Consider the following 22,069-nt stretch of genomic DNA (forward strand, 5'->3'; position numbering starts at 1 on the left):
CCGTTTCCACCCATTTGACTTGAGGGTCTGCGACTGTGTAATGAAGGAGCCACTGTTTTGCTGGCGAGCAGCTCAGACGGGGGACGATGCCAGCAGTCACTTACATGAAATGGATGGGGTGGTTCACAGACCCCTTGCTGGGTGAAAAGGCTGCCTGTTTGGTTAGGGCTAGGATTGTGTATACTGGGGGTAGAGACCTTTTCTAGGGAGTAAACGGCACCCTGATGGTCTACATCCGTGAACCCACATGCTGCTTTTCTGCACTCAGATACAGAAAAGGCTTTCTGTCAACAGGCCCCTGGAGTTCTGTCTCCACCGAGCCCATCTGAAGTAAACAGATAGGTATTCTCTGTGAGGTCTCTAGGACCGGAGGCCTCCAGGTTCCTTCGATGTATTATTCTACCTTTGGGCCCCTGTAAAAGTCTGAGATTTTTCTGGTTTTGGATTAAAAGTATTTTAGTCTTCTTTACCCCAGTCGGTCCTCATCCTCCACCCTCCAGCAGATCACTTACTGGAGGCCCACCCACAAGTTTTCCTCTTTCTATATCGTCTCTACTCAAGCCTTTCCCCGATTGATAGGCTGGCAGTGTTTTGTCCTCTGAACCAGGACCCAGCTGCCCTGTTTGATGCTGAGCTTTCTTAAAAGTCCATGCTGGCATCCTGGCACTACAGAGACGTCTACTGACGTGCCCAAAGAGGCAGATATTTGGTCCTTCGGGTCCCCTTCACTTGCCAACCTCCTTATCAGTTTGGACCTGTTATTCTGTGAATATCCTTTTGATATCCCTTGTGTAGGCGGTAAGGAAACCATAAGCCTGGAGGAATCCAAGTTGGGATTTACCAGTTCTTCACCTTTTTTGGGGTCTGTGCTCCCTCTAAGAATCTGAGAAAAGCTCCCCAGAAAAATACAACTGGAAAGATTGGTTTAAAGATCAGGGGAAGTAACCACAGGAGACGTCCCTCCTGCCTCACAAAAGACAACCACAGACAGGTCTCAGGGAGACACAGGACCATGAGCTGAGCCAGCCCACGGGCCACAGGTGGCAGCATCCTGGGGGTTGTGTTAAGTGGTGATCTTGCAAAAGAATCTCTTCTAGGAAGATGCATTTGTTCTTCAGAAGATGCAGAACTGGGAACAATTGCAAAAAATAAAAAGCCCTTCCTTGGCCTACAAAACCATGTTTCTAAAAAAATGTGGCTCAAAAACAGCAAACCACATTACTGACGATCCCTGTCTTTGTCCATTCAGTCCACCCTCTCCTTTCACTTGAAGTTTGATACCTTCTGTTCTGAAGAGGGAACTGGTGGAACAGTGACAGAAAAGCACCAGAATGCACCCGAGCTTACACTCAGAACAGATCCAGTGACTTAGGATAAGGCCAATGAGAAGGGCACCTCATTAGATAATCAGATCTAACCCAAGCCACCAAATGGGCGTGTTTGTTTCTATTTAAAGTCAAGGACACTAGCATCTGATGACTGTTCCTGGGACTGGAGAGGATTCTCGTGGGTAAAATGACGGTGCAGAGGATCTGGGGAGGGTGCTCCATCCATCATTTACTGGAAATGAGCACAACTTGCTAAACTCTTCCCAAATCATGTTAAAAAAGAAAAAAAGAAAAAAGGAAAAAGGCCAAAACAATAGCCTTAGGATTAAGGGGGCATCTAGACCTCTGCCCTTGAACTCTTGCCGAATCCTTGTTTTGTGTGAGGGAGCATTTCAAGTGATCTGTGAATCAAAGGACGACATTCACTTGGTATGACACTTGAGACAGCTTTGATCTTGAAGTTTGGTATAAATTAGAATGAGACTGAAACCCATCCCACAGAGAATTATGGAGTCCTATATGCAAGTCAAGTAAGCAAGCATCAAACATACTGACTGAGGTCCCACTTCCTCAACACCTAAGTACTGTAGTTATTTTAGATCAGGCTTCTATCATTACATTTTTCCTCATTATGCCCCACTTCCTCAACACCTAAGTACTGTAGATCAGGCTTCTATCATTACATTTTTCCTCATTATGTTCGTGAACAGTGCTATTTCCAATACAGGAAGCAGTAGCCCTGCCTTTGTTGATGTCTTTCTAGGTAGCGTTTAAAGCCAGATGGACTGAAATCCCAAGTCAATGTGTAATGAAACTGACCTACAAGTTATTTCGGGGAAGTTGACTTACCATACCACTCATCAACCCATGCAAAAGCCTGTCGATGTCCAATCAGCAGGATATCTCGGACCACCTAAAAAAGTAAAAGAAGAAGGTTGAAATAACACCATGTTTGATTAAAACTACCTGGAAAATAGATCATTCCTAGTTTTAGGGATCCTGGCATTATAAATGTCTCCATCCCACTGTACATATGGGAGGACAATGACAGAGGACATGCACAGGTATTGTACCTGCTCACCCTCAGCCCTTTCCATGGCGGGCATGTCCTTGGTGTAAATTAATGTCCGTCTTACTTGGAAGTCGGGCTGGAGGTGTGTACAAACCAATGAGAATGACTTGGCAGTCACATGGCAATGACTGGAATGCATCTCCAGGCGAATCACCTTGAGATTTCTCTCTTCGTTTACCTTTACCTAAAACAGGCCCTACTTTTCATTTGTAGAGGGTGTGTCTCACTGGCGCCAAGAGGTCATACATGTTAGAAATCAAGAGTTTTTCTGGGAAGCAGGTCACTTCTTAATAAAGAGCACTTAACACTCTTCTCTGATGAAATATCTTAAATATTAAAATAATTGAAGCGCCCTAGCCGGTTTGGCTCAGTGGATAGAGCATCGGCCTGCGGACCAAAGGGTCCCTGGTTCAATTTCAGTCAAGGGCACATACCTTGATTGCAGGCTCCTCCCCAGTCTGGGCCCTGGTCAGGGCTCATGCAGGAGGCAACCAATAGATGTGTTTTTCTCAGTCTTTCCCTCTCTCTTCCACTCTCCCTAAAAGTCAGTGGAAAGATTAACAAAAAAATAAAATAAGCCGAAACTGGTTTGGCTCAGTGGATAGAGCGTCGGCCTGTGGACTGAAAGGTCCCAGGTTCGATTCCGGTCAAGGGCATGTACCTGAGTTGCGGGCACATCCCCAGTAGGAGATGTGTAGGAGGCAGCTGATCGATGTTTCTCTCTCATCGATGCTTCTAACTCTCTATCTCTCTCCCTTCCTCTCTGTAAAAAATCAATAAAATATATTAAAAAAATAAAACAAATAAACAAACAAATAATTGAAGGTGTGGGATATAAGATGCATAAATATCTTTCTGGGCTTGACTTTCACGTAATAGGAGGGGCGGGGGGGAGCAAGAGTAATAAACTATTAGCGAAAGAAATGGAATAAGACACCTGAAGTAGAACAGAACATAATGGCAATGATAAGCTTGTCTTGTTGCCATTATGTGTCACCATCAGAATGAAACTGTTTCTGATGGTGACACATAATGGCAACAGGAGACAAAGAAAAATAATACAGACACAGTTTGTGTGTGAGTAGCCCTATTTATGTGCTTTTAATTCATGGTATTATTTTTTTGTCCTCCATAAATACTCCTTTTTAAAAAGTTTCTTGGACACTCACGCTCTCCTTCTGACATTCCTTTCTTACTGCCGAACAAATCCAGCAATTGTCTAAAACCTCTCATGGAAGGTTTGAGCATTTTTCAATAAGTGAAGGATTTTAATTTTGGTGAATTTGCAGAAACAAGGGAAGCATTTATCAGAAAGTGTTTATTATTCCAGGCCTCTGGTTAGCTAGTGAGGCTTAAGGAGGAAACGTAATGAAAATAAGAAATTTTCGTGAAGCTGAACATACTTGAGTGCCGAGTGTGTCAAATTCATGGAAATCAAAAGAACAGCATCGAGGCATCAGTAAATAGACCCTATTACGTTAAGCACAACACAGCTGTCTGCTTGGAAACAGGAACTCAATAATGTGCTAATAGCTCGCTTTCAAACATTTCTTCCCCTTAGCTGTGAAAAGATTCTTAAAAAAAACAAAGGTGTTCAGAGAAAGGCGCCCATGCAAATGCTGGCCTCAGACACTCATTAGCGACTCATGTGCCAGAGCAGGTGTGTGCTGGGCGTTGGTAGCACTTCATTCCATTTAGAAATGGGCAATGGGAATGCCTACGCCAGAGTGTAATTCTTACAGGTGTTTTAAAGAAGCAGATTCTCAAAACTAGCCCAAGTCATCTGTGAGAAAAGAAACACAATGAGCGCTGTGGTAAAGAAAAGGGGGTAATGCCCTGACCGGTTTGGCTCAGTGGCTAGAGCGTCGGCCTGCGGACTCAAGGGTCCCAGGTTCTATTCCGGTCAAGGGCATGTACCTTGGTTGCGGGCACATCCCCAGTAGGGGGCGTGCAGGAGGCAGCTGATCGATGTTTCTCTCTCATTGATGTTTCTGACTCTCTATCCCTCTCCCTTCCTCTCTGTAAAAAATCAATAAAATATATTTAAAAAGAAAAGGGGGTGAGGGGACATTATAGGAAGTCACAGCCTGAGATAGACACAGAGCGGAGGCTGGGAGATATCCACCCTGGGAGCCCTGACTGTCTTCCTGCTTAATAACTGGGACACACAGGAGGCCCCAGCACTTGATTTCTAGGTGTCTTGCTCGGCTCCCTCCTCTGGTTGGGCAGAATGGGTTCTGAGGGTCAGCAGATCAGCACCCTTCTCTGTCTCAAATTTGTTCCAGAGTCTGTGATAATCATGAGCCCAAGGTCAGTCTATTCCTTGGACCTAATTTTAAGATTTACAATTTTTTATGGTCAATTAGGTCCCCTATTTTACTGTCAATTGTCCCCCGTAGACAAATCCATTTAAGTAACAGAAAGCTCAGCACATTAAGTTTAAATTCCAACACCTCCAGAAGAATTTCAGAAAGCTTTTTTTTTTTTTTTTTTATCAGTTTTTAAGAGAAAAAACAAACACATACCTAGCCTAGCTGGAATGCAGAGACAACGTGGGTAGTATTTATTTTTAGGGAGATGGAAAGAGTTACAAAGGGCAGTGTTCAACACTACATTTCCTTTTTTTTTTTTCTCCCATGAGGACAGGGGTCATGTTAGAAACCTCTAAAAAACCTAAATCATTACCAAGGGAATTCCTGCTGCAAAATTAATGAGCTTAGCCAAAGTGGGTATAGAAGTGAAATCTGTATTTTGAGATTGTTCACAATTCTTTGTTGACAGAATTATATGAGCAGAAATTCTGCAGTGCACCATCTAATGGGACTCCCGGGATTTCTTGTTCTGTCTCTTGGGATGCCTTCTACATTCAGACGGTGCCTCAGGGGTCTACATTTGCAGGACCTTTAGAGTTAGAATTATCCTTGGGGAGTGCACATGCAGATAAGCCCCGTGCCTCTGCCTGAAACCCAAGTACCAAGTATAAGTACCTGTGCTTGGAACTAGAGTAGCCCAATGCCAAAGGGAGAAGTATGTGGTGTTTTTAACTTTTTTTTTTTTTAAATTTTTCAATTACAGTTTGCATTCAGCATTATTTTGTACTAGTTTCAGGTATACAGTATAGTGGTTAGATAATCATAAGCTTTACAAAGTGATCCCCCTGATATTTTCAGTACCCACTTGGCACCATACATAGTTATTACATACTGTTGCCTACACTCCCCATGCTGTACTTTACATCCCTATGACTATTTTGTTAACTACCAACTTGTACTTCTTAATCCCTTTCACCCAGCCCTACCAACCCTCCTGATCTCTGTGTCTCTAAGTTTGTTTCTATTTTGTTCATTTATTTTGTTCTTTAGATTCCACTTATGAATGAAACCATATGGTATTTGTCTTTCTCTGTCTGGCTTATTTTGTTTAGCGCCATACCCTCTAGGTCCATCCATGCTGTCGCAAATGTAAGAGTTCATTCTTTTTTATGGCTGAGTAATATTCCACTGTATACGTAGGTACCACAGCTTTTTTATCCACTTGTCTATTGATGGGCACTTGCGTTGCTTCCATATAGGGTAAGTGTTTTGAACATCCACCTTCCTGAATACACTCACACAACAGACATGGAGGTACAGGATAGGAGATGGTGTAAAACATCTATTAGTGGAAGAAAATGAAACCTGAATGTAAAATGCCTGTTCATGAAAATAGGGTTGCCTAGATGCAGTTACCTGGTGTTGGCTCAGCGCCTGTGCATCTGTCGTACATCTCTCACTCCAGCTTACCGTAAAGACAGGTACGTGTTCCGAGGCTCAGGACCTGCTCTTTGTTCACTTACCTTGTGTACAAACTGTTCCACTCTGGTCTGGAGCCCCCAGACCTCAAACTTCACAGTCACCAGCTTGTAGGAACACATGATGGGCTGATGACTATCTCTCCAGCCTTCCCGTAACTGTCCCCTTCCTGTCTTCTCTGACTTGAAGTGTTTAGGATCCTGGAAAAAATATACCAAAGAAATGGTAACTTAGAAGTGAAGCTAAGTGAAAGAAGCTTTTCACCAAAGGCCACACTGTAGAATTCCATTTATATGAAATATCCAGAATAGGCAAATCTATGGAGAAAGAAAGTAGACTAGTGGCTAGGGGATGGGTATAGTACAGGGAATGGCTGCTATGGAGACAAAGTTTCTTTCGGGGGTGATAAAAATGTTCTAAAATTAGATTTAAGGGGATGGCTCAAAACTCTGTCAGTGTGCTAAAAACCATTGAACTGAACACTTTTTTAAAAAAAATTTTTATTAAAATATATTTTATTGATTTCTTACAGAGAGGAAGGGAGAAGGATAGAAAGTTAGAAACATCGATGAGAGAGAAACATCGATCAGCTGCCTCCTGCACACCCCCTACGTTGCTATGACATGCACTGACCACCACGGGGCAGATGCTCAATGCAGGAGCTGCCTCCAGCCTGCAGCCCTGATCGCCAAAGGGGCCTGCTGGCCAACCTTCTGGTCCCTTCCCCCAGCTGGCAGGCCCTGATTGCCTGATCAGGACTGAATCCCGGGCTGGGCTAGGGAACTGGGGGTGGGTGGTGGCAGATGCAGGTGGTGAGGGAAGGAGGAGGGGGGAGGCAGGGAACCTGATTGGCCAGGCCTAGGGACCCCGCCCATGCACAAATTTCGTGCACCAGGCCTCTAGTATATCAATAAAACTGTGAGAGATACATAAATGCAATAAAAAGTGTTATAAGCTACCTCAGTAGGATTTTTCAGTGTGTGCTCTGGCTCTGGGTTTGCTGACATCGCTGCATAAATTAATACTATAATAGTCATCATCCTAAGCCCCTGTTTACTAAATGTACACTGTGGGCATAGTATCACACATGCTCCCCCCTGACCTGATTTCTTCGTCCTGAGGGTGTGAAGGGCATCGGTTGTGTGTGTGGCCTGTGTGTGGTCTCGGAAAACTTCCCTCCATGCAGAGAACAGACTCAGCTCTACTTGGACACCTCTATTCCCTGATCTCCTGCCAGGGTCCCTCCTAATTTGCATCGGTTACAGGAAAGTGGTGGGCCTGGGGGCAGGAAGGGACCAGAGTGGGGCAAATATATAATTAATGGAATACAAAATTGACAAAAGGGGTTCCAGAAGTGGGGGAGGAAAGAGAACACATACAAATATCCCAGAGGAGTAAGTGGTTCTGTGAAGGGAGGGCGTGGGGATCTTGAGAGTGGGTAGCATTTTTGAATCTTTGGTACCAACGTTGCCATGCTATATTTTTATTACCCGAACCAACCCAGAAACTGGCACTGAAATGATATGCACAGGCCCGGAATGACAGACCCATGAAAAAGGCATAAGAATAGGGTCTGGCCCATAGCAAGTACTCCATTCATGTAAACCATGATTGCAATGCAATAAAAAGTGTTATAAGCTACCTCAGTAGGATTTTTCAGTGTGTGCTCTGGCTCTGGGTTTGCTGACATCGCTGCATAAATTAATATTATAATAGTCATCATCCTAAGCCCCTATTTACTAAATGTACACTGTGGGCATAGTATAGAAGCAGGTATCACACATGCTTCCTCCTGACCTGGTTTCTTCGTCCTGAGGGTGTGAAGGGCATCGGCTGTGTGTGTGGCCTGTGTGTGGTTGCGGAAAACTTCCCTCCATACAGAGAACAGACTCAGCTCTACTTGGACACCTCTATTCCCTGATCTCCTGCCAGGGTCCCTCCTAATTTGCATCGGTTACAGGAAAGTGGTGGGCCTGGGGGCAGGAAGGGACCAGAGTGGGGCAAATATATAATTAATGGAATACAAAATTGACAAAAGGGGTTCCAGAAGTGGGGGAGGAAAGAGAACACATACAAATATCCCAGAGGAGTAAGTGGTTCTGTGAAGGGAGGGCGTGGGGATCTTGAGAGTGGGTAGCATTTTTGAATCTTTGGTACCAACGTTGCCATGCTATATTTTTATTACCCGAACCAACCCAGAAACTGGCACTGAAATGATATGCACAGGCCCGGAATGACAGACCCATGAAAAAGGCATAAGAATAGGGTCTGGCCCATAGCAAGTACTCCATTCATGTAAACCATGATTGCACCCCCCAAGACAGTCATTGAAGACTTTGAGTAAAGTATCCAACCCTACAGTCCAGGGCAGAGACAGCAATGCCTTCTAAAGCCCCTGCAGTTTGCGGTAAAATATTTGATGTTCAAGGCCAGGAACGAATTCCTGCCTGCCTGCGTTCCTATGCCACATAAAGCCATTAAGAATAAAAAGAGAACAATAGAGCAAGAGATGTATCAACAGGGAGACTATGGTAGACAATCTCAAACATGGTGGCCATCAATCCCTTCCCTCACCGTGCAGGCATGCTGTTCCTGTCACCAACGATAGAGGCCTTCTGCCCTCCCCTGGAACCTAGACTGGCCTTTGACTTGCTTTGACCAATGCAATGTGTCAGAAGAGACACTGTGTCAGTTCAGATCATGCTAATGTATGTTTCAGACTTAAGAATAAAGCGAGACTCCACAGCATCACACAGGAACACTGGTGGATTGAATTTCCAAAGCAGCAAAGAATCGAGGGGCCCCACAGCAAATTTCAGTTCTGAGTAAGACAGGAAAGGTTCTGCCTGCACAGAGAATTAGGTAGATGCTGAAATCCAGGTGTGGTTCCTGATCGTACCACAAAATTACAAAATTTTATTCGGATATTGCCAAATAAGGTTTTAGGAAAAGGCTAGATGGAAATAAGAAGTGCACAGTATTTTTAGAATAGGCTTTTTAAGGTGGATGTGATAATTCGGTTTCATGTCCCCGATTTTACGGATAAGGACACCAAGGCCTGAGAGAAATGAAATATGTTGTGCTGGGTAACAGGATGGGGACTAGAATCCCAGCCTCCCCTAGTTCTAGCCCACTGTTCTTTCCACTACATTTACTTTCAATACTAAACAGGGAAAGGGTGTTTTTGTTACAGCCAGATGCCAAAGAAGCAATGCACAGTTGGGCTTTTTATGGCAACAGTGGGCTGAGTTTTTGCAAGTCTGAAATCATATCTACAGCCACTGATTTCACCTAGGAAATCTCAGACGTGGCTACAATGAGGAGTTCACGTCCGAAGAGCTGGAGGGAGGTAAGGGAGAGGACACCAGAGGGCTCTTTTAATGAAAACTCAAGATCAGAAATGAACATCCAATTGAATGCCTTTGAATGAAGATGAGAAAAAAATATATAACCTGAGATATTCTGATCTCCAACTTTTCTCCCTTTTCCCATTCAGAGCCCATTGCCTCCAATCCTCACTCCCTCACCCCAATACCCATTCCTCTTGAAATCATTTTCAACTCTCATTTTCTCACTTCAGTTTGTGAACATAAATATGTGAATTGTCCATTTACACACCAATTGACCTTTCTTTGCAACCTTTAAACATTTTGTATTTTTAAAATTTCTGATCAGTGTTTCTATAGCTATTACAATATCTTGGGTCCTGATTCAAACTCTGTTATTTCACTCTTTTTTTTTTCCTTGAGAGGGAGAGAGAGAGAGAGAGAGAGAAAGAGAGAAAGAGAGAGAGAGGGGGAGAGAAACATCAATGATGCCTGGCCAGCGTGGCTTAATGGTTGAGCGTCAACCTATGAACCAGGAATTTATGGTTCCATTCCCGGTCAGGGCACATGCCCAGGTTGCGGGCTTGATCCCCAGTGTGGGGTGTGTAGAAGGCAGCTGATCAATGATTCTATCTCATTATTGATGCTTCTTTTTAAAATTTTTTTATTGATTTCAGAGAAGGGAGAGAGAGAGAGAAACATCCATCTATTGCCTCCTGTGTGTCCCAACTGGGAATCAAACCCACAACCCTTTCTGTATATGGACAATGCTCCAACCAACTGAGCCACACCAGCCGGGCATCCAGGTTTCCTTATTTTAAAACAAGGTTTATAAACCTCCACCATTACCTCTGATGCTACAAATACCCTGGACCTTCCCACACTTTGGTTTCAGGGTTTGGCCTATTTTAAAAGGACATAAAGTTTGACTTCAGTGTGATGGAGAGATTACACATCTTGGACCTCCTGGATCTCAACCCAGTGCAACCAGAAAATACAGTGCAAGCTCTCTGTAGTGGGTTGCAGGTACACCCCCCACTTCCTCACAAAGACATGTCCTAGTCCTCACCACCAGTAACTACGGATGTGATCTTATCTGGGGAAAAAAGGTCCTTGCAGATGTAATGAAGCTAAAGATCTCCAAATGAGATCATCCTAGATTAAGAGGGTGGGTTCTACATCCAATATCAAGTGTCCTTCTAAGAAACAGAAATGGAGACGACAAGGAGAAGAGGCACATGCTGTCGGAGGCAGAGATGGAAGGCATATAGCCACAAACCCAGGAGCCACCAGAAGCTGGAAGAGGTAAGAATGGATTCTTCTCTAGAGCCTCATCTTGATTTCGGGCTCTGGCCTCAGAGCTGTGAGAGAAACCCCTGGGGATAAGGCGCAAGGCTAACCTCACCCCCGTGCTTCCGATGTAACTGGTCTTGGTGGGTCTAGGCATCTAGCTCCCCACGTGAACTGAAGGCACCGCCAAGGTCAAGCCATTGCTCCAAGAGACAATGTTCTCTCAGGGCTGCCTGACTCCAGGCCTGGGCTCCCACTCTTCACCCTGTGGACAGGATGGTCCCCTCTAAAGTTCGGGCACCGTCTGTCAGAGGAGAGGCAGTCTCGTCATCTGCAGGGTGGTGTCAGTGCCGGCTCCCTTGTGGGGTTGTTGTGAGGCTTCAACTGGATAATGTAGGCAACGTCCCTCGTCCAGCACCCAACGGATGGCGTGTGATAGGCAGCAGACACCCCAGAGAGATAAGAAACATCCTCGAGAGAGACTGTAATGCAATTTCCTCAGATCTTATTAAGTTCCTCGAAAGAAGGCAGCAGGACTATCGAAGAGCTGCAGGATGGTTATTACTCTACTGCTATCCTGGGGTCCAGTGTACAGGGAAACGCTAGTAAGCGCAGCAGAAACAGGCCTGCCTGCCACCATCACGCAGGTGTCCTTGCGCCAGCGAAAGGCTGGTGGGTGCTCCCACTTTCCGGAAGCTGTCACCTGCCAGTGTCCATAGAACGGTGGTGGCAGAAACCCCCAGAGAAGGGCTTTTGCTTGTTGGACGCTACGACTAGGCTCCAGGCCAAGGACAAGGGATAGTCTCCAGTCTCAGGACCAATTCCTTTCTCTCTGTCCCCTGTTTCAGTGGCAGGTTCCAAGATGACAAAGCACATTGCCCCACTGCAGGCTGCTGCCTTAGGGCATGATGCCTCCAATTTCACTGGGGGTCCGCAACCACATGGTGGTACTCGCAGGAGCCAAGCCAGGAGCGTGCCTGGTGGGAACACACCGGGCAGCTGTCTCCCAAGAGCCCGATGGGCCAGTCTAGAAGCCAGACAGAGTTTGAGCATCTTAGGGGTTTCTTAAGAGCTTTCCTCTTGAGGAGTGTGGAGAGCTACACACACAGGTGCAGTCCTTTGCTTCCAGTGACCTGCCAAGCGAGGGTGGGCTCTTCCTATTGGAGACATGGTATTAGATTGCTAGGGCTGCAGTAAAAGTATCACCAACTGGGTGTCTTAAACAACAGAAGTTTACTGTCTCATCAGCCTGGAGGCTCGAAGTCGGAGGTCAAGGTGAGGGCAGGGCTGCTTTCCTCTGAGGGAATAATTTGTTCCACGCCCCTCTACTCGCTTCTGTCTTCGGGTGGCTTGGGTTGCCAGCAGTTTTGGTATTCCTTGGCTTATAGATGCACACCTGTCACATGGCGTTCTCTCTGTAGGTCTTCACGTTGTCTTCCCTCCGTGTCTATCTCTGTGTCTAAATGTCCCCCTTTTATAAGGACACCAGTCATACTGGATAAAGGCCCTCTCCCCCTCATTTAACTCAACCCCCTCTGTAAAGACCCACTTTCCAGATAAGGTCACACTCTCAGGTTAGGAGGTTAGGACTTCCACAATTGCTCGCTTGGTCGTGGGGCGCTGCACCCACACTCCTCAGTTGCAGCTGATCCCCGGGGTGATGTGGAATTCTCTGAACCTAATGCTCTTGCCAGGAATGCTCTGCGCAGCAGCCGGCTGCCTGGGAGGTGCCAGGCTGCAGTTTTCCTGGCTGGGCTTCTAAATTCATCCACAGAGAGAGCTCTGGCTCAGGTCCCGCCGCAACTCCCCAGGCTTGGCAGATGGCACGCTGGACCTTTGCAGTCAAAGCCCATCTGCACGGAGGAAGGCGAGCTGGTGCCAGGACTGCCATCCCATGGCCAGATGGACCTCGCTGGCCACCCTTCTGCGCGAGGACATCCTCTGTAGAAGGCTTCCTCTCCACAAGGACAGGCACACCTCCAGGCCTCCCCCACCTTGCGCTTGGACAAAGCAGGAAAGGTGACATGAGGTTTCTTCCTGAGGGCCACCCAGGGGACAGTGCCCAGGGGACACTGTCCCGTGTTGGTTAGAATCAGTCTCACACCTGGGAGGTATTTGAAGAAGCCCCCGGGAGATCCTGGAATGTGGCTGGAGTGTGGCTTCCGTCTCAGAGGCGATTTTATTAGCCGACTTTCACCGAGATGTTAAGGCTCCGTGATTAATTACGCTTTCAATTTGAATCACATAGGACCCTGTCCAACAGGGACTTGCCCTGTTAATTGAAACTAGAAGTTTTTGATAAATGTTAAATGAAAAAGGGCTAAGCAGCAACAGGCTAGGAATAGCTACAGTATGGAACTATAATGCTCAGCTCTAAAATAGGGATGAACTATTAACACATATCGGATTTTTTTCTCCTGCATTCTGGAATTTTTTTTGAAGACTCCAAGGTGTTACAGATATTGTTTTCTCAGATCCCCGCCAAAGGATGGCTGTTTAAAACTGGTAAAATTTAGTCCTGACTTTAGACCAAATTTCTTAAACTTCAATTCTAAAAGGGATACACAAAAAAATTAAGCAGCTTTCAAAGAAGCTAGTCCCATCCATGCTCTGGTTTCCCTTTAAAGAAGCTAGTCCCAACAGACCACTTACTAAAGGATCCCATTCATAGAAAATGTTCAGAACAGAAAAAATCAACAGAGACTGACAAATCAGTGGTTGCGCAGGGCTGGGGTGAGATGGCTTGTGGGGAAAAGAGCAGGGGGGAAGAGGGGTGATAGCAAAAGTGTTCAGGGTTTCTTTCAGGGGTGATGGACATGTTTTAAATCTGACGGTGGTGATGGTTGTGCACATCCGTGAATATACTAAAATCCATTGAATTCTACACTTCAAATGGGTAAATGGTATGGTATGTGAACTATCCTATATAATAAAAGGCTAATATGCAAATTGTCCCCTCAACAGGGAGTTTGACCAGGGGTGGGGCCAACTGGCCAACCACCCACAGCCCCTCCCCCCAGCCAGTCCCGCCTCCTATCAGGGCGGGCCCAGACCCCACCTGTGCACGAAATCATGCACTGGGCCTCTAATATCTCAATAATGCTGTTCAAAAACAAAAACCCCCACAAAAACAAACAAACAAACAAACAAACAAAAAAACAGAACTAAAGAACTTTCAGAGTGTGCTTGAGAATTGGCCCAAAACTTTACTTAAAAGGTCAACTGCTCTGCATCAGATAAAAACAAAAACAAAAACAAACCCTAAATGCAAAGTACAGCCTGAAGCAGCCAATTCTTGCTTTGCTAGCAGTTAATACCTAAAGTGCTGTTTTCCTGAGCACTGGCTCTTGGCACCAGAGTGCACCAAAAACATCAGTGACTTGGGCTATTGCCGCAGCGCCTCTCTTAGGGAGCTTGACGCATAAGCGCATCTGACAAGCAGACAGGCAGACAAAAAGGTGGCTGTGGTGGGGGTATTGCTTCAACACAGGTTCTGAGCCCTTCTCAGTTACAATTCAGTGCCAGAAAGACTCACAACTCTGTACTTGGGGAAGAGGGAGCATGAGAATGGAAAATTTGAGCACATCCCACAGAATAATTTAATAGTCAGAGGGTTTTTTTTTGTTTTTTTAAATTCTCACCTGAGGATATTTTCCCCATTGATTTTTAGACAGAGTGGGGGGGGGGGAGAAAAAGAGAGAGAGAAACATCAATGTGAGAGAGACACATCAATTGGTTGCCTCTTGCACGCACCCTTACAGGGGCTGGGGAACCTGAAACTGAGGTATGTGCCCTTGACCAGGAATCAAACTTGAGACCTGTAGGCCGACACTCTAACCACTGACCAAACCAGCCAGGACAATAGTTGGAGGTCTTGAGCTCTGAGAGTGACCACTGTTGATGGCTTTCAGGGACTAGGGAGAAGATTAAGTTGAGAGAACCCCAAGAGAGGCGATCAGAAGACAGTGATGGGAGGGACAAGTCATCATACTAGCTTGGTGCCTAGTAAATGCTCGCTGTGTTCCAGAGCCTGTGCTGGGATCCCTGGTCTGTTAGAAGTGTGGGTGTTCGGTCTTGTGACTGCCATCTATAGTGGAGACTGACGGTCTGGTGGGACCGAGCCCTTTAACTCCAGGTAGGCAGTGTCAGAATTAAATTGTTGGACAGCCAGCTGGTGCCGGAGAATTGGGGATTCAGTTGGTATCAGAGAAAACACCCCAGAATTCTCCTCACAACAAACCTATAAAGTACACGACTACCTCCTCTTCTTCCTTCTCCTCCTCCTCCTCCTCCTCCTCCTCCTCCTTCTCCTTCTTAAATAATGCCCAAGGGAATGCCCCATCCCATTCCCAGACTCACTCCCTTCCTCAGCCCCTGCCATGGGCATCTTCCATAAGCCCCTCCTTCAGAAGACTGCAGATGGGCCACCTTGTAGGCTTGCGGGATGGCAGCACGGAGGGTGGGCCTGCACATTCCCAGCTCAGCAAATAGTCAGATATTGGCCAGTCATACTGCCCAATATCTAAATAATAATACAATGGTTTTTGAAAATGGTCTGTAAAAAATAATTTACAGACATCCCAATTCCTGTAATTGATTCTCTTTAAATACTTCCCTCACATGGCTTTGCGGTTAGGCAAGAAGGATACTCCCAATGACTCTGAGCATGTCCCTCTCCCATCTCTAAATAAAGACCAGTAAGTGGGAGAGATGGATGCAGGGAGCCAATGGGGAAGGGCCATCTGGGCCACCTGGGTTGGCTCTGGGAACACCTGGCCTGAGCAGACTAGCAGCTGCCTGTGGGACATGGAGTCCTAACTCCTTTGTCCCCAGCTTTGGGCCTGGTTCCCATTCCAGAGTAACTCGAGATGGCTCCCTAACATCCTGTTATGTAATGTTAACCTGTTCCTCTCAGCAGTGACAGACATGACTTTGTATTTTTAAGATAACTTCAAAACCAGCAAGGTCATTCAAGGGCGCACTGGAAGGGTCCCTGTCTCACAGAGTGTGTGACAGTGAGAGGCACCAGCTCTCCTAATAGTCAGTGAGCCACTGCCCCGCCTGCCCGCCCCACCCCCCGAAAGGAGGCCGCCAGGATCTGGCACAGTGCGGCAGCCTCTAAATCGGGGCTGCCCCTGTGGGTTGTCCCGCTCACTCTGATCTTAGCGTGCGGTTTGCACACAGGCTAGGAAGCATTAACAGCCCTGGTCCAACCTGAAGCTATACAATCTGGCCCCCTGAGTCTATTAAACCAGAAGCTGATAATAGGTTAACAAATATTCTTGATGAGTTGCAACATGGCAACAGAGATCAGCATGGGATTAGCTGTCCCTAAAGCTAGCTTACTCCTCACGTAGTGTATTATTTTGGGAAACCTGGACCTCCAACTTTGTTGAACAGAGATGGTCAATAAGCCAATCCACCTGTAATTTTGAAGGCAATCAGGGATTTCCATTTTTAAAGTGGAACAGATTTCAAATTTATTTTAGCTTTAGAACAATTTTGTTTTTGCTAAATAAGATATGATTTGGAATCCCAATATATAAAGCAGGTAAAGTGAGACCTAGTCTCCCTGACCTCAGGCCAGGGATCGAGCTTGTAACCAAGGTACGTGCCCTTGACTAGGAATTGAACCCTTGACCCTTTGGTCCACTGAGCCAAATTGGCCAGCGTTCTCCTTAGCTATAAAGTAGAGACAATATCTATTCTCTGGGGGTTGTTAGGATTAAATGACATAACTGAATAAAACAACTTAGCAATGACTTGTTTTTCTCAAAAGTTAGTTCGTGTCCCTCTGAAGCTAGGTTTAGCAATTCTGTAAGGAATCTGTTGAAACTTCTAAGGCCCAAGTTGATGAGCTAGTTGTTGTATGTCTTTCTTTGGGCCCCTTAACAATAACAGAGGAAGACAAGTGACTTAATACCACCTATTCTTTCCTGGATATTTTTGGTGCTGAAGCTGAGTAGCTATATACCTGGTGTCTGAATAAATAGAAAAAGTGAAAGAGAGAATCACTGGGTCAGGTCTTATTTTTCAAGGAGAAAAAACATCACTTCCATCTGCACAGAGGCATAGTGGAAACTCTCAGAGTGCCAGCTGGGAAGGGCTTGGACGAGATGAAGCCCAGGCACCTGGTGGATACTGATTCGAGTGTTTGAGTGGAGGGAATAAACTTAGATGGTTGTTCCAGAGCCAGCACCCAACTTAGAAGCAATTTAGAAATTGCTCAGAAAACTGTACAAACTTATATTGTTATCAATGCCACTGGCTGGCAAGGAAGGCCCGGGATGTGACTCCACAGATGGTACCAGACCCTCAACAGCTGGAATGATTTCAAAGGCACCGACCCTACTCTTGTAGGGGAACAGGCATTCTTCCAGGGTTAAGATGGCTATTTCTAACCAGCCTGCGTGGCTCAGTGGTTGAGCATTGACCTATGAACCAGGAGATCACAGTTCAATTCCCGGTCAGGGCACATGCCTGGGTTGTGGGCTGGATCCCCAGTGTGGGGCGTGCAGGAGGCAGCCGATCAATGATTCTCTCTCATTATTGATGTTTCTATCTCTCTCTCCCTTCCTCTCTGAAATCAATAAAAAATATATTTAAAAAAGATTGCTATTTCCTTTTTCCTCCACAAAATTAAAATAACAATACAATGGTTTTTAAAAATCGAACATAGAATACAGACCTCTCTTAGGCACAGCTGCCCTATCTTGAATGGATAATAGATGTAACAAAATACTGCTTCCCTGGGCTCAAAGCAGATGGGCCTTCTGACACTGGGGGTTGGTCATCTCTGACCAGGAGCTGCTCCCTGATATGCCAGTCAAAACGGGTCATTTGCCACGTGCGTCATGGCAGGGAAAATAAAGGGGTGTGTGTGTCACTCTGCTCTGAGGCTATTTCCCCAAACCTGGTGCATTTACACAGAGATCCCTAGGTCCCGTTTGGTAGGTCTAGGGTGGGGCCCAGGTACCTGCATTTCTTTAAAGCTCCCAAGGTGATTCTAATCTGATTTGGGAACTCAGCCCAAAAGGGCCAAGAAGTCCTGATGTTTTTATTGAATCAGACTAAGTCTAGCAGAGGCTGACAGCTGCCCCACGTCTTTCCTTGAAAGATCATAGGGGGGTTCTCCATGAGATAGAATTTAAGCCCTTGGGGAAGTGCACTTCTCACTGAAAACCTTGGGCCCTTTGGCTCCTGCTTCCTTCTTTTAAAATCTTAACTTTTATTTTTCTAAAATATACCTGGTAAGGCTCAAGGTGGACAGCTGATAAAATGCCAAAGCTGCCTTGGGTACTACCCGGGACTCCAGTACTGCCTGAGGTTGGCACACAAACAGTAAAAGTAACTTCTAAAGTTTCTTAGAAGTGAAGTCAGAGACACATGGCCTTCTGAATTCAGGTCAAACAGTAACCCATGTAATAACAACACCTTTTAAGAAAACTCCACTCGTTGGCAGTTCAAATGGCTCTATTTTTTGAAGGATCTTATACCTGCAGAGGATTGTGATCTTGAGAAGTGGAGTGATTGGAACCAAACCTCTGCTTCTCTTCTCCATTCGTGCCAACAAGTCAAAAGGAACCTACAAACTCCCACAGCCTCTCTCCAAAGACACAGGGTTGGTTCTGAGCAAGCATCCCAGCAACACACCTGCAAATCTCCACGACAGAGTCAAAGTGCGGAGAAGGGAGAAGGCTTACGATGTGCCAGGTACTGTGCTAGTCATTTTAATGCCCTGCCTTGCCTTTCACATCATCTCATTGTATCTCACCTCATCTCTCCACCCATCCATTCATTGGAAGGGATGAAGAGATTCAAGATACAGTGATGAGGAGTGATGAAGTGCGATGGCTGTGATGACCTGGGAGACCTCCCAAAGCCAAGGCCCCTGGTTACCTGGGCTCATCTGCACATGGAAAGCATGAGCTGTGAATCCCCACCCATAGGTTCTAGAGGTGACCTCTTATGTAGATCCCCCCACAACAAGCCGATTGCTTCTCCCTTCCATGGATGCTTTGCTTGGCTGAATCCTTCCTTTTGGGACATGGAGCCATTTCCCCAAGGACTCTTTCTATTGAGCAACTCCACTCCTGGCAGGGACTTCGAATCTCTGGTTTTGACCTGGTATTTAGGAATTCATTTGCCTTGATTTTGTTTGACCTACTTGGCCTGGCATTTCACTATCAAATCCGATTGATAAGATTTGCAGTTGCTACTCTGGGCACTAAGCTCTGGGGGCCCTCATTCATGCAGATTACTGCAGCAGTTGAACATTTTTTCCCCCTTAAAAAATTAAAAACAAAGCCTTTTTCCTAGGATGGAGTTGGGCACTATCATTTTCCTAGTAAAAATCAGCTTTGTTGCCTAGCCAGTGTGGCTCAGTGGTTGAGCATTGACCTATGAACCAGGAGGTCAGGGTTCGATTTCTGGTCAGGGCACATGCCCAGGTTGCAGGCTCGATCCTCAGTAGGGCGAATGCAGAAGGCAGCCAATCGATGATTCTCTCTCATCATTGATATTTCTGTCTCTCTCCTTCTCCCTTCCTCTCTGAAATCAATAAAAATATATTTTAAAAAAACACATACAAAAAACGGCTTTGCTTAAAACATTCCAGCAGGCTCCACATTATTAGGTCAAAAGAACAGCAGTGGTTTTAAAAACCAGCCCTGGACATGGTGCTTTGGTAAGACTTGGTGGCCCTGCTTTCTTGTATTTGGAAGAAACGATATCCGAGAGGGATCACCTATTTGTTCCTTGGGATGTGAGGGGCCCATCATTGGTTTAAAAATTATGTAGCCAGGGTTGCTGAGGGCTGGACCACTCTTCCATGTCCTTTTATTTACAAAGGCTTCTTCCATTAAGAAAATAATTACTGTAAAGATGGCTGAAGGCGATTTGTTCTCGAAAGGGGTGGTAGAGGAGGGACAGAAGTAGGTTGATGGGTAGGAGGGTCCAGGAGCTTCCCTTAGCACCACCCCCCTGAAAGTTAGCCTTTCTAGTGAGGTCACAAATGCAGTCCTCTTGCATCATGGCTGGTGATCCCGCTTTGAAAGCCCTCCACTACTTGCAGAATAAACTCCCAGTTCCTTGGCTTGACGTTCAAGGCTCTTCTGCCTCAATCAGAGAGACCCTTGAATATGCACTGGGCCTCCTGCCCTCACTTACTACACTGATGTTTCCTTTTCTCTCGTCCTTGAAATTTAGTGTGGGTCAGAGAGTAACTTCCCATGGCTTTGAGAGGGGGCAGCCTGGATAAAGCCCTCCTGGCTGACCCAACAACTTCACTTTTAGAATCTATTCTACAGAAACATTAGAACAACGCCCAAAGGATGTCACATGACGATGTTTCCTGTGGTTCTATAACAGCCAAAGAATGGACACAGCCTAAATGGCCACTAAGCGGGGAAAGGCATAAATAGGACACAACCATAAGATAGCACAATCTACAGCCATTACAACCCTGTCAGACAGACGTGTGCTTCCACAGGATGGCAAGCTCCTAGCGTCCGTGAAAAGGTGCATGCTGCCAAGTGGCATGCACTGTGAGCTTCTTTTCATCGAATAACGTTATTTATGCACCATGTTTAGGTATAAACACCGTAAACTCCAACTTTAGCAACAGCTATTTCTGATGAGGAGCCACAGGACAATTGTTTTCCCATGTTATTTATATCATGCTGGAATGTTGTTTTTACGAGGATCACGTATTATTTGGTGAACAGATGAACAATAAAGATAAACACGTTTTGAAAGCCCTGCTCAGATTCCGCCACTCCTAGCAAGCCTGCCCTGACCACGGCTGTTGATGGAGCTGCCCCCTTCCTGAACTCGCTGGATGAGGGTCGGGCAGAGGGTGTGAATCTCATAAGGCAGCGGTTCTCAACCTGTGGGGTGCGACCCCTTTGGGGGTCGAACGACCCTTTCACAGGGGTCGCCTAAGACCATCGGAAAACACATATATAATTACATATTGTTTTTGTGATTAATCACTATGCTTTAATTATGTTCAATTTGTAACAATGAAAATACATCCTGCATATCAGATATTTACATTACGATTCATCACAGTAGCAAAATTACAGTTATGAAGTAGCAACGAAAATAATTTTATGGTTGGGGGTCACCACAACATGAGGAACTGTATTAAAGGGTCGTGGCATTAGGAAGGTTGAGAACCACTGTCATAAGGGCCTTTCTCCTGCTGCCTCAGGCTGTGCTGTCATTACCTTCTCCTCCCAACCAGATCATAAGCTTCTTAAAGGTGAGGGTGTCCTACTTTTCATTTCACCCCACAGGCTGTCCCCACCGTGTTGCACTGCATCTGCACAGGGATTGTTCTTGCAGGTCGGAGAATGGCTGCGTCTCCCTCCAGCCTTCCTGGATCGAGCCCTCCTGGCTGACTGGACTGTCGCAATCACATCGAGGAAGCCACTGAATACCATCTAAGTGTCCCACTGGGCGGGAGACCCGTTGCCTTCCCAGTACCATCAAACTGGATAGATGCACAGCACGACGCCCAATGTGTAAGGGGGGATGGGGAGAGAAAAGCCAGTTTCCCAGGAGACCACCCAGGCTCCCCATTTGCAATGACACAGCAGCTACAATGCTGCCTTCCTCTTGGGGCCACGGTAGTCGGGGTGTGGGGGGCAGCAGACCCCTTGGGAAATGGCTCCTGCGTACTGCAGCCAGTCCTCCTGGTATCTAAGAGGGCCCAGCCCCAGGAACTTGGAACCCGTCACAAACAGCTGTGCTGCTCTCAGAGAGAAACAGATGGACGGAGGGAAAAGGGAAAAAAACGACAATGACAACACAACAGACTGAACTCGACAACGTACCCTAGCAGGAGGCAGCTGTGCTAAATCTGGCCGTTGGGAGATAAATGAAAATTCTACCACCCTCCATCGCCAGGATGTGGACCAAAATGAAAACATTTTTAATCTGAGGGAGCCGAGTGGTTTGGGCGAAGCACTCTGTACTGAAGGGTTAAGTATGACAATATTTACTCACTTTGCCTCTCGGTTCCCTTTCTGGGGGCCCGTCCTACTGAGCAAACAGCATTTAATCTCTCACCCCTGACAGTTCTGGGAAAGTTAGATATACCTCTCTTTGTTCTGTTCTCTCTCAAGAGAGAATTCAACAGATATTTCGATCGGAGGGCCCAACAGACTGGCTGCTGGGGATCTCCCTCTCCTCCCCCCCGCAAATATATTTTTATTGATTTCAGAGAGGAAGGGAGAGGAAAGAGAGATAGAAACATCT

The 22,069-nt window shown here is 46.1% G+C and overlaps 1 protein-coding gene across 5 annotated transcripts in view; it reads right to left on the bottom strand.

Annotated features, from left to right (window-relative positions):
* PITPNC1 (phosphatidylinositol transfer protein, cytoplasmic 1) overlaps positions 1-22,069 on the bottom strand; it is a 222,602-nt gene that overhangs the window by 16,156 nt on the left and 184,377 nt on the right. For all 5 annotated transcript variants that reach the window (XM_005858679.2, XM_005858678.2, XM_014532427.1 and 2 more), the window contains 2 exons: positions 6,236-6,391; positions 2,178-2,241 (listed from right to left, as the gene is read on the bottom strand). In XM_005858679.2, coding sequence (XP_005858741.1) covers positions 2,178-2,241; positions 6,236-6,391 — 220 coding nt within the window. The remainder of the gene's footprint in view (positions 1-2,177; positions 2,242-6,235; positions 6,392-22,069) is intronic.

The sequence above is a fragment of the Myotis brandtii genome, unplaced genomic scaffold, assembly GCF_000412655.1.
Source record: "Myotis brandtii unplaced genomic scaffold, ASM41265v1 scaffold120, whole genome shotgun sequence".
Lineage (NCBI taxonomy): Eukaryota > Metazoa > Chordata > Mammalia > Chiroptera > Vespertilionidae > Myotis > Myotis brandtii.